The sequence below is a fragment of the Ictidomys tridecemlineatus genome, chromosome 5 (assembly GCF_052094955.1).
Source record: "Ictidomys tridecemlineatus isolate mIctTri1 chromosome 5, mIctTri1.hap1, whole genome shotgun sequence".
In the NCBI taxonomy this organism is placed as follows: Eukaryota; Metazoa; Chordata; class Mammalia; order Rodentia; family Sciuridae; genus Ictidomys; species Ictidomys tridecemlineatus.
In genome coordinates, this window is record NC_135481.1 from 189,065,875 (window position 1) to 189,078,629 (window position 12,755).

Sequence of the window (12,755 nt, forward strand, 5' to 3'; positions counted from 1 at the left end):
AATTGATGAGTCTGGCCTTGAACTTACAATCCTCCTGCCTCAAACTTCAGAGTCACTGGGATTACAGGTGTGCACCACTGTGTCTACCATGATTTGTGTTTTTAAAAGTCCTATCTTTCAGACATATATATTAAAATACTTGTAGATAAAATATATCTGAGAAATTGCTTCAAAAAGATTCAGAAAAGGGGAAAGTCAGAGAGTTACAGGTAAATTGAGGTCGGTGAAGGTCAGGGAGTCTATTTGATAGATGTATTGGGGTTTATTATTCTGTAGACATTTTTTAAGAATAAAAAACAGCTTTATTAAGATATGATTCAAGTGCCATAAAACCCACTATTTTTTTTTTTTGTTACCAGAGATTGAACCCAGGGGTTCTTAACCACGGAGCCACATACCCAGCCCTTTCTGTATTTTATTTTGAGACAGGGTCTTGCTGAGTTGTTTAGTGCCTCAATTTTGGCTGAGGTTGGCTTTGAACTCCAGATCCTCCTGCCTCAGCCTCCTGAGTCGCTGGGATTATAGACATGTGCTGCCATGCCCAGAGGGAAAACCCATTCTTTTAAGGTATAAAATTCAATGGTTTTTAGCACAGAGTGCAACGATCCCCAGTAATTTCAGAACATTTTCATTGGCCCAAAGAGAGACCCTCATCCCCATCAGTCACTCTTCATTTCTCTCCCTCCCCTTCTCTGGGGAGTCTCTACACGATAGACTTCTGTGTACATCCAAAATTTTCTATAATAAAAAAAGAGAAAGAAGGGTATGGGGGGAGAAAAGGGAAGGACAAACTTGCTCAAGGTCACAGTGAAGTGAACAGTCTCCTAATGAAGACTGGCTCCACTCTAACTGAAGTTCAAGTGGTTCCCATCACCTTGGCGGTTTCCCACAGTGACCTTCCCCATACCGAAGGGCTTGCCTTCCGGTTCGCCTTACATACGGCGATGCAATAATCTGCATGTCATGTGTTCTAAGGAACTCAACCTAAACCAGAAAACAAAACAAAGATGCAAAAGCAATGATACTTGGCCCTGTAGACTACTTCCTACATAGCTAGCTAGGACTTTTGTGGAATTTGATCCCTCTGTGATTCTTATGAATGAAAGGCGTGAGAAGCTCCTCAGACACTGCTGCAATCCACTTATACTGCAAGTATTGCGAGAGTGATTATTCTAGGAAATAGGGTGCTTTTGAAATATCCGTCTGAGACTCTGGTGAGGTTACTGAGACCAGTACTCTGGGCTTAATTTTTTTTTTTTTTCCTGAGCTTGGTGAGTCTGATTACTTTACTTCTGTAAGGTCTGATAAATGTGTAGGGAGGCAAGTTGCTTATGTTTTCTGTACATGTCTGTACTGTTTGCCTGACAACTTTTAGCTATGAAGGTCTCTTGAGTCTGGTGGTATTCAAACACGGGACACTCAGTGCCTGAATTGGAAGGTGTAGCTGAATGAGACTGAGAACACTCAAAACATTAAAGACTTGAAAGTCTCAGATGGTACTGCTTCAAAATCATCTGAGATTATCTGGCAGGTTTTACTCTCATGAAGATTATTCATAAAAACAATTCTTCTGGTCATAGAATTTTATAAATTGCCAAAAATCTCACTAACTACAGTGGTGTAGGGATAATGCAGGGAGGACTGGGGCTTTGTAGTTGCTGTAATAATGAGAGCTCAGTTTCCTAACCAAATTTTGATGCCCAGGTTAGAAGCCCCTGGCAAAGGCTGAATGCTAGCCAACCAAATAGCACAGTTAGGGGTGCATCAGGCAAGTCGTCAAGGGTCAGGGCACATAAAGCAGCCAGCAGTCAACTGCCACAGATGACTGGGAAAGAGGCTTCCCTACATAGGGGGCAGGAAGGCAAAGTAGAAAAGCTCCAGAAGAAGAAGATGAGAAGCATTAAGTATGAGAGGGGTAGACCTGTTGAATTATTTCCCACGAGTTTTATTCTTCCCTTCAAATACACTCTTGATCACTGTGTCATTGTAGTTCCTTGCTCAATTCTTTAAACACATTGTACATTCAACAGTCCCAGCGTGTTCAGGTCCAAGTTTCGTGTTCTTGCTGATCTCCTAGTGGCTAGTTTCCCCATGTATCTGACTGAACTCCATCCTCTGCACTACTGGAAAATCACCTTAGGATGGAGGTGGGAAGTGTTCTGGCACAGGGAATTTGTGCTGGCTGTGCAAGTCACAGTGGCCACTGCCAACCTAGGTGGCTTTAAGTTTTCCACTTGGTTTTGTCTGAGTGTGCAAGTGGTCCCAGTTGTTCTAAACCTGCTTGAGGAACAGCTTGTTTCAGATTCTCAAGAGATCTTCCCTATGCCACCGTCCCATCCCGCCTCCCTGCAAGCCTGAGCCAACTGCTGAGGAGGCAAATTTATGGTCAAGCTTGTCTTTTTTATTGAGGGGGCACCTTTTAAGTTCCAGGCTCTCTGGGCTTTGATCAAAGTTCCTGCCCTGTGAAGACTCACAGCTTTGACTTCTGCTCAGAAACCATTAGGTTCAAGAAACTGACCATCCTCTGGATTTGTGCTTTATTTTTTGGCTCTCAAGAATTCCCTTTCTTGTTAGCTCAGCTATCTATTTAAAATAAAAAATAGACTCTACTTAGTTTTGCATTGAAAGGGTTCCATGTACCTGGTTTGCTATATTTTCAGAAGTAGGCCTCCCCAATAAAAGCAAATGCCTCCCTCTCTCCCAAGTCTGTTTCACCAAGTATTAAAAAGAGGTGCTGTACTCTTTTCACTTGAAGTGCCTGCTGGAGATCACTGTGATGAAGGCATTTCATCAAGAAAAGCTGCTGTAGCCCAGAAGATAAATGACCTGCCTGACAACTTATCCAGCTAGTAACAGAGCAGAGACCAGATCCCTCACACATCACCTGTCCTAAGGGAAAACAAACTATAAGACAAAGGAGTTCTCTCCTAATGATCCAAAGAAATTAAACTATATTTGAGTCCTTCATCTTCACAGACAGAAGAGTAGATACAGAGCTCAAGGTGACTCAGCTACAAATAAGAGTCCGAGAACAAGCACCAAAGAAGTGTGGAAAGTATCGGTGAAGACCACCTTTTGAGAAGTGATGTTCAAATATGGGAACACTCAAAGCAAGCTCCAAAAAATTATCATTATATACAAAAAGTTTATTTTAGAAATCACATCTTTTAAAAAAATAACACAGAAGGTATACGTTCTCATTCTAACCAGGTATTATTTATCATGTTTTTCTTTTTCCAGTATAGGGGAATGAATCCAGGGGTGCTCTCCCGCTGGGCTATATTATATCCCCAGCCCTTTTTATTCTTAAAAGTTCGAGACAGTGTTTTGCTAAGTTGCTGGGGCTGCCCTCGAACTTGTGATCCTCCTGCCTGGGTCTCCTCCATGGTTGCTGGGGATACAGGCGTGTGCCACTGTGCCCAGCTTGTTCATCACTTTAATGCCAGGATGAGATGCAAATATAAGTCCACACAATACTCTTAGCACTGACACCAGCTCAAAACTTTTAACTTTTAAAATTGAAAAACAAAAACAAAACCTATTTTGGAAACACAAAAGTACCTTGATCTCAAAATCTTCTGAATAAGTTCTGAAACTAAGGAGCCATTGCTTAGTCTAAAAACAAAAAAGGCATTGTCACCTTATTTCATGAACAATTGAAAAGATCCAATGATGCGTTTATCAGGAGTGCAGTGTGGTCACTTCAGGACACCAGCCAGAGCAGAATACATATGGGTTAAACCTCTGCTGTATAGTTTCACAGGGAAAAGGGAGGTTGAAAAAAAATTGAGTTCTGCTTGATAATTTTTGGTAGAACTCGTTATCCTTGTTCCTGTTCAGTAGCTTTCTTCTAATCTTATCAAAGTAGCACTCCTAGATAGCCAACTTCAAATACTGGAAATCAGAATGAAAAATAAAACTGGAAATTTACATTAACTATGGACCAAAAATATAGCTCTTTGGAAATCTCAACTAAAATTTTGTGTTTTAACATGTTAAGAATGTTTAAGATGAAACAGGCATGGTGGTACATGCCTGTCATCCCAGATCCTTGGGAGGCTGAGGCAACAGGGACACTTGAGCTCAGGAGTTTGAGACCAGCCTTGGCAACATAGTAAGACCCTATCTCAAAAAAAAAACAAAACAAAACAAAAAACAAACAAAAAGAAAACTTAATGGATAAATGATTTTATATAGACCAAGGAGTTAAAATAGTCCTCAAGGATGACTAAAGAATTTCTATGCAATAACTTCAAGAAATTCCTATAAACAATTTTTTTTATTTTAACCTATTGACTATTTTATCAAATGATCCCAGACTCTTATTTCTAGGTACTCCTACCCAGATCGTGAGTTATTTGTTTTGGGGGAATAAAGCAAAGTTTATGTTTGTAAGTTCTCTTACCCAGACAGAACTGAATCCAGAGAAATACTGCCACATTCTAAAAACTTTAAGAAAAAAAAGAGAACCTCTATGAGGTGGTTCACTACAAATCTTTGAAGAATGCAGCTGCCATGTGTATCTGTGATAAGTTATAGTCCTGCTAAAGAGAAACAAAAGATTTAAAAGTACCTCAGAAATTCCTGAGAGCAATGGCAGGCTTCCCTAATTTGCTTAGATCGAATATATTTTTATTATTGTTTTCCACCAAATTGTTGTAATTGTATTGGAAAAACATTCACTAAAGATGAGCTCTGCTGGCACTGAGAGGATAACGTGGGAGGTCTGACAACAGATATGGTACCTACAGATCTTCAGGGAGCACTGGCCATTGATTTTATTGAAGTGAAAAGTATGTAACACTGAAGTTGCATATGCAAACTTTATTATCAGAATGATGTCATTTTATGATAGAACCGAGTGTCTCAAAAATGGTTCATCACGGCACAAACTCTGGATCCTCAGAGCCACATGGCTACTCGCATGCCAATATATCTGGGAAGGAAAGATACAGAGTGTAGTGGAAGAGGCATGGAAGTTGACAAAGTACCAAATGAAAGTTCCTCATGACAGATTCATTTGAAATCTAGAAAGCACTTTAATATTTTATCCTTCTCCAAATGATCAAGAGATTCCAAAGAAATGGCAAGTCCTGTATTTACAAAATCGATGAAAGTCACACTGTAATAATCAGTGAATGTAGAATAACTGCACAGATCTGTGTTTCCAACTTTTTCCACCATGATTCTACATCAAGGTAAAAAAAGATTCTTTTGTACAAATCCAAGAAGGATGCAGACAGAGCTGGCAGCACAACTGTCAAAGATGGTGCAATGACTTACTACGGAAGCTGGTGACAGGACACAGGGGAGGAAGGCAGAGTCCTAGAGACAAGAACCCTAGAAATGAAGGTGGCTCAGTCGGTGGTTGATCTCCGGTACCAAAACCGGGCTCTGAAGTCGTCACTGCATGTCATAAATCCGGGGTTGGTGGGTGAGTGTACTATACAGCGTACAATGTTGTTGTGCCCCAAAGACAGCAGGTTCCTCCGCTCAGCTGTCCTGGAGTCCCAGCAGCAGAGGCTGATCGTCCTTTCATCAGGCAGCAACACATAGTCCTCCGTGTGGTTAAAGACAGCCTGTGTCCGGTGCACCTGCCGTCCACTCAGACCCGCACCTGCCACAGAAACCAAGAGGTTAAGGGCTGTGGAATGAGGGATGGCAAACCAAGTTTACATCTCAGACCCTGGGAATATTCTAATACTTTTAATGTAAAAAGAGCATTTAAAAACTGTTCAAAATAATTGAAATAAAAATTTTTGAAATAAAAAATGTATGAAAATCACTTCCAGGTCCATCGTCTATACAACAATCCTGACTCTCCATCAATAAAGTCCTTCAATTCTTGGGCTAATAAGTCGGTCATTTATACTATGGGACACTTTTTATTTTTTAAACTTCTATAAAATGGCTCCATTACCTTTGGTTCCTTTCCTGTTAAGTGTGGTTCATCTAAGATCTCTTTATAGATTAAGACTATTGGCCCATTTGATATATGCACATATACTATGTCCAACTTTTATAACTGTTCAGTGTTAAGTCTCAAATTTCTAATGTTGTCAGGATAGTTTTTCCTTTCACTATTTCAAGAGCACTTTGAATTCTGACAAAAATATCAAAACTAATTATAAGTCTTATGCACTGACAGGATGGGGTGTTGACTTGTATAAATTAGCAAAAATAGAGAATTGCATATAAAATCAATAGCATTTCTGAAAAAAACAAATTTTCACCTAAAACAAAGCCAGTTTGCCACATTATCATCATGAAATCCAAATGTTCAAAAACCTAAGTTTTTGTCAGCAGCCTGGTGTCTGTGTGGATGTGCTGCACTCCTGGGAAGAGGCAGAAGGCCTTCAACATATACTCTGGTCATTTCTGGTCTCCTTTTTGCAACAAGCACACAGTTCTTCAATAGTAATAAGATACATTTTAGAAATAGTTTTGTATAAAAGTATTTCAGTGAAGTCACCAAAAATTTTAATAGAATGGCTCTTCCACAGACTTGCTAGTTGTATATAACACTAGGGGCCAGAAAGATGGCAGGGAAGCAAACACCAGTTACTATGAGACACATGAAGAAGGTCATGCTGCACCCTAGTGGCTCAACCAGCAGATCCTTTGATTTTCTTTTCCAAGGTGCAAGAGGGTTTTTTTTTTTTTTTTTTTAAAGCTTTATGAGCTATACAGTCATGGTGATTCTACTGTATGACACAAACCTCAAGAGAAAACTATTCAATAAAGTTCCTCCAGGTTTTCAACCACAAAACCGTCTTTGCTGCTATAGAAATGGAAGAATTACACACAATATTTTAACATTCACTCTCTTCTAATTTCTATCAATGGGATGAATTGCAACAAGTTTATATTAAAAAAAAAAAAAAACTACAGACACACCTGTTAGCCATGAGAGTGTCACAAATTAGTGAGGATTCTACAAGTTTACTTTTGTTTTTCTGTTTGAACAGCCCATTTTCTATCTGTGTTGAGAGTACATGTGTGTTCTTATTTGGGGGCTACCTCTGCTTTCTCAGGAATAGGTCAAGATCTTCCCTTCTAGCTCTTCTTTCCCTAGTGCATACCATTACTGAGATCCACTAGCTGCAGTTTTTCCCTCTGGTCTGCATTGACATTTTTGTGAGTGTGGGGCAAGTCAGTCTACAAATGGACCACCAGGTTCTCAAATGTAACCTGCATGGAATCTAGACCTAGTTCATTTAAACTGTAAAGTACTGAGAAAAGCAAAAGCTGTTAAACGACGATTTTGTTCCCAGCTCTGCCTCACCTCCAACTGTAGCCTTGGCTGATTTAACCTTTTAAGCCTTGCTTTGCTCTTAAATAAAAAAGGATAACATCTGCCCTGTTCAATGCATAGTATCGTGTTGCTCTACAGCAAAGATCTAAGAATTCTGGAATCAGTAAAATGCTATAGAAACATTAATACAAACTACTCACATACCCGTATATCTGACCAGTGTTCGTCCTGTTGATATTTCCCAAAGTTTAGCTACAGAGTCTTTTCCACTTGAAAGAATGTATTTAGAATTTTTGGAAAAAATGGCAGAACAGACTTCGGCTCCATCATGTGCTTTTTCAAAAGTTGTGATGCATCGATTTGAAACACCATCCCATAATTTGATGCAGCCATCCTTGCTACCAGTTACATACATATTGGCACTGGGATTGTAATTGACAGAACATATAGCATCAGTATGCTGATCTTGAGGATTGCAAGAGACAAAACACTGAAAGGTGTTGATATCATAAAGGCGAAGAGTTGGGTGCTGAGTTCCAACAAGTATAAAGTCTCCCGAAGGATGAAAAGAGATGGAGCGCAACATTTCAGCTTCCTGGAATGAGAGACATCAACTTAAAGTGACCAACTGGTGAACATTAAATCCAGGGGATTTTTATTACATATGTATCAGAAGGAATAAAAGTACTCTCTGGGACATATCAAATCTTTTTTTTGAGCAGAGATTCTGAAACCTACATGGTTACTGAAGATAAATGCACTTAAAACAACAACTTTTGATTTGCTTCAGAGCCGTTAACTATTGAGTAAAAAATAAAGTTCAATTATGGGAAGATGGAAGTCAGTACTAAAGCCGCAGTGTTTCTGCAATGCACCTTCAAAATACAGTGCCAAATGTCAGGATTTCAAAAAACACCTGATAGTTTCTATATTGTTTTTTGTTTCCTATAAGTTATACGGGAGATGGTAGATTAGTTTTTAATAGGAATCTGCAACCTGTAAAGAGTGATCTGGATTCTGAATCCTAGTCCCATGAACTGTGACTGGTCCTGACCAGCCAGAGTAAGTAGGCACATGGCAGCATATGAACTATGTACCAATGGAATCTGATTCTTGTGCCATCCAGAATGTATCTCAGTTGCTGTACTTATTTTATAGGACGACATGGAGAGACTACTTTAAAAAAAAGAGAGAAGAGTTGTTCAACAGCTCCCTATGTTTAGAAAAAAATGTAAAGCTCTCTTCCAAATATTTCTAACCTGAATGTATTTGAAGGCTCTTTTTGCAGATGGCTTGGAATAATCAAATAATTTAAGGGTGTAATCCCTTGAACCAGATGCCAGGATCTGTTCTGTTGGGTGGAAAGCGAGACATGTGACTTCATCCACGTGATCATAGAGTGTTCGAATGACTGGGTGGTTTTCCATGTTCTGCTGTGCAGTCTCATTCATCATGACCTAGATTAAAAAAAAAAAAAAAAGTAGAGACACTCAACGTACAGAATCTGCTTGCATCAAAGAATACAATCCATAGCTATGGTAAATCAGAGCTAGCTTAAATCATTTGCTTGCTTTCTCGAGAATGAGAAACACAAGGCAAATGGTGAGTACACTACTGGGGTTTTTACCTCTATTGGCATAGCACTTTTGGCCAACATTCTTTCTGTGTCGAGTATCTTTATGGAAGCATCAGCAGATCCAGTAGCTATCAACTGCCCATCTCTACTATAGGTAGCTACACGGCATGGTCCTTTATGGGATGTGACATAGCATGTTTCATATTCAGAAGCCTCTGGGGACATTGTCTGAACATCTGCATCAAACTCCAAGTCAATCCCGGTGCCAGGGGCAACTGTATCTGATCGACCAATTGCATACTGAACCGCTGTGTCATCGTTTTCCATTCCTAGAAGAAATCAAAATTAAAAACATGAAAAAAAAAATTAAATGCCAAGACAAAGTTCTGGATCCAAAACTAAAGATGTTCACCAACATCAACTTACAATTTCTGTGGGCTGCATGACACCCAAACCTTTACAAAATTATGTTCCCTGCCATGCTGTCCAAGGTTCTCAATACTGGGCAGGAGCAAGAAAAGGCCCCCACAACCAAAGGCAACTTCCTAGGTTCTTGCCTCCAAAGTATATTACTATAACTACAGCTACAGAAACCCAATAAACTAGGAGTTCTGTAGTTAAATCATCCATATTTTTCCCTTTAAAATGTAATATTTTTAAAGTTGAGATCTGTTAGTTGCAGATACAAAGTAGTCAGCTAGAGTGTTAAACACCATTAGTGAAATGGTTTTGAAAGAATGTAGGCTAAATTAACTAAAGTCGATTCAGAATATACATTTTAAATTTAAAAATAACCACATACATCACACAAACAATACACTTATTTATATAAGAAAAACTATACAAATAAGAAAACAACAATGATCTCAAATTTTTGCAAATATTACTGTCAACATTGTGGTCTGACTTCTTCTGGTTCTTTCTCCATGCACAAAATAGTTTTGTTTTTTAAAACAAAAATAGACTGGCACTGTGTGCTATATTGTCCATTTAATCACACAGAATAAAACCCTGTCTGAGCTAATAAACATTCATCTACAACATTATTACATTGTTGCATCTAATTTTATGGACATTTAAAACTTTATAAATAATAGTATATTAATAGTTGCATTTTAGTTTATCCTCTTTATTTCCTCAGGATAAATCGTCACAATTGGCTTCACCAAGCCAAAGAGAACAATGTTTGATAATTAAACATCTTATTAAATGTCAGGTAGGCCTCAGGATAAATGGATGAAGAAGGCAAGGTTCTTCTGTTCTTTATAGAGCTTGCAGTCTTTATTTGTGAATGCCAGGAAATGAAAATGTGAGAACTGCCAAGAAAACAACCTCAAAACAATGAAAGAACTTAAAAACAGTAAATCTGTCATGAAAGAAATAGAATTATTGAGGCAGAGTAATTAGGGAGGTATGAGGAAAATGGAAAAGAATAGCATACTGTGCACTCAGGAATTATTTTAAAAGGGGTAAAGGGGAATCTGAGATGCCATCTGAACTGAGATTTAAAGGAAGTCAATAGAGTGCTCTAGTTCATGTGTACAAATGCATTAGAACCAGCCTGAAGTCTCCATGATCTGCACTGCACTTTACCTTTCAGTGTCTAACAGTATTTAATACCTATTAGAGACCATAACTAAGTAGAAATAATCTCAAAAAATTCTGCTGTGGGAAAACATCTAAAACTTAAGTATGAGATCTATAAATTTGCATACATAAGATACCTAGTTTGATGAGATGCAGGAGCTGCTCCGAGGGTGCGCAGACAGATTGAGGCTTGATTTCATTTATGAGGCCATTAGCAATGCTGATATAGCCATCATAGAGCAGCTGGCTAATGATCAGCTTGTAGAGCTGCTGGCGGTCCTTCAAGCCCACTTTGGTTCTGTACATGTTGGAGTAGAGAACCGTTTCTCAGCTGCAAGAAAACAAGGTGGATGGTGAAGCGTGGAGGCACTAGTAAATTACATAAGTAATCCAGGATTCTTTGGTCAAATAATCTTGCAGGGCTTAAATCCCAGCTCTACTAGCTGTATTTTCTTTAGTTAGTAACCTTATTTTTTATTTTTTTTGAGCTCAGGTCTCTCAGATGTTAACATAAATTACTAGAGGTCAAATGAGATGGTGCATATAATGCACTGAGCTCAGGGCTTGGCATACATAAACTATTCAAGTTAATGTTAGCCAATATTTGCAGTAGAATCCACCAGCAACTTTTCTTCTCTGCCACACTATCCACCTATGATTTTTACTCTTTGTTACTATCCTAAAATCTTCCATTTCTTCTGTTAATAGGCAAGACAGCCGCTATTCTGTTGAATGCACTGTTTCCACAGCTGAGTTGTGTTTACTATTGGCTGTAATGTTCATTCTTAAAACCTGTTTTAAGGCAAATGACCTTATTACTATAATTAGATAATTTAGGTAGTAAGACAGTATGTGAAGGAAAAAAAAAATTCAAGGGTAAACTGCTTAATGAAACATTGCCAATAAGATAGGGCCATAACAACTACAAAAATGGAAAAGAATAGCATACTGTGCACTCATAGGTTCATTTACAAATGGCTAAGTTCTCCTTCAGTCTTTGAAAATGAAACAAACCACAGGTGGAGGTTTTTGATTTATGCAAGAAGACTCCAATAGGTGGCCATGAAAAAAAATTTGATTATCAAATACCAATATATGTATGTGAATGCTTGCACAGATCAGAAGGTTGCAGGTGTCTGGAGACAGTAACAGAGAATAAAAGTGGGCTCAGGGCCTGAGTTCTTGCACAGTGTTAGGTATCAATAACAATATTTATCACGTATTTCCTACTTGCCAGATATTGTGCTAAGCAGTTTATAGACATTGATTTATTAAATGAAAGCATTCAATGTACTGAAAAATAACGCAAATACAAGTGTAAAAGTACATTTGTGCAGACGATATTAGAGCACAAAAGTGTTGATGAAATGAGCTCAAATAGCAAAGGACACCATTCAAAGTAAAGTGTGGCTAGTAACTCTTCCAAGGTTAGAGCGGCCTTCAGAGCTGTCCCACTCCAGGGCCCACAACTTAACCACTACACTATTCTCTCTTAACTCCGGCCATGGGTGGGGGGTGAACAAAGAGATTTTTAAAAAGAAAAAAAAAAAAGCGCCCAAGCCCCACTTCTCAGTTCCTCCTGAACGTTCGCTGGAGGGCTGGGGAAGCCTGTTTATCTTCTCCAATTCGCAGGTGGGGACACTGAGGCACGAGGACAGGAGACTCCGGGCCAGGACCGGCGACCACCGGCCAGGAAGCGGACCGGGCCGAGGGTGCAGGGGCCCCTAGCCGAACGCGCCGCGAGCACCGGGAAGCAGAGGTGGACGGAGGCCCGGGTCGCGGCGAGAGCGAGGCCCGGGGAGAAAGGGTGTGCAGGCCCGGTGGGGCAACTCAGCACGCAGAACTCGGGCGCACGTCTCCCGTTCGCTCTCGCCCTGCCCGCCCAGTCCTTCACGTGACCCTCTGTAGGCCCCAGCCGACCGCACCGGCCGCTCGCCCCGTGTCCCCGCATCTCCGTACCCGCTGATACGGCTTTCTCGGTCTCCCGCTCTCTCCCAGAAAAATGGAGGCGCGAACCCTGCCCAATGGATCGCTCGGCGCGCACGTTCATTGCGCACGCGCAAAGGGCGCCACGCCGAGTGCTGCGCTATCGATCGGTCCCATTCTCTCCTGCCCTTCTCGCCATCTCACTTACTGGCACGTTCGTTCGCCTCCTCCGACAGTATCTTCTATGCGACAACCTTGACACCAAGGGGCTTTTGTCTCACGAACAAATGCCACAGCCTAGAGAGCACCATAGACGCTAGAACCGCCCCGGGTCTGGCGCGCCGTTGGCTCCACCACTTCCGTAATCTCACGCGCAAGTGCGCCTGCGCGCCGCCTGCATCTTGTAACGTG

General features: G+C 40.3%; 1 protein-coding gene across 2 annotated transcripts; it reads right to left on the reverse strand.

The window, feature by feature from the left end:
• Positions 1-4,809: 4,809 nt before the first annotated feature.
• On the reverse strand, positions 4,810-12,731 carry Cstf1 (cleavage stimulation factor subunit 1). Of its 2 annotated transcripts, none has more exons than XM_005341385.4 (6): positions 12,553-12,731; positions 10,556-10,749; positions 8,883-9,160; positions 8,515-8,712; positions 7,460-7,850; positions 4,810-5,617 (listed from the first exon to the last, which is right to left on the reverse strand). In XM_005341385.4, exons 2-6 carry the CDS (start codon positions 10,722-10,724, stop codon positions 5,358-5,360), a joined length of 1,296 nt encoding a protein of 431 aa, XP_005341442.1. In that variant the 5' UTR covers positions 10,725-10,749; positions 12,553-12,731; the 3' UTR covers positions 4,810-5,357. The 2 variants fall into 2 exon arrangements, with proteins under 2 accessions (XP_005341442.1, XP_005341441.1); XM_005341384.3 differs by lacking the exon at positions 12,553-12,731 and adding an exon at positions 12,378-12,522.
• Between the last annotated feature and the right edge of the window lie 24 nt (positions 12,732-12,755).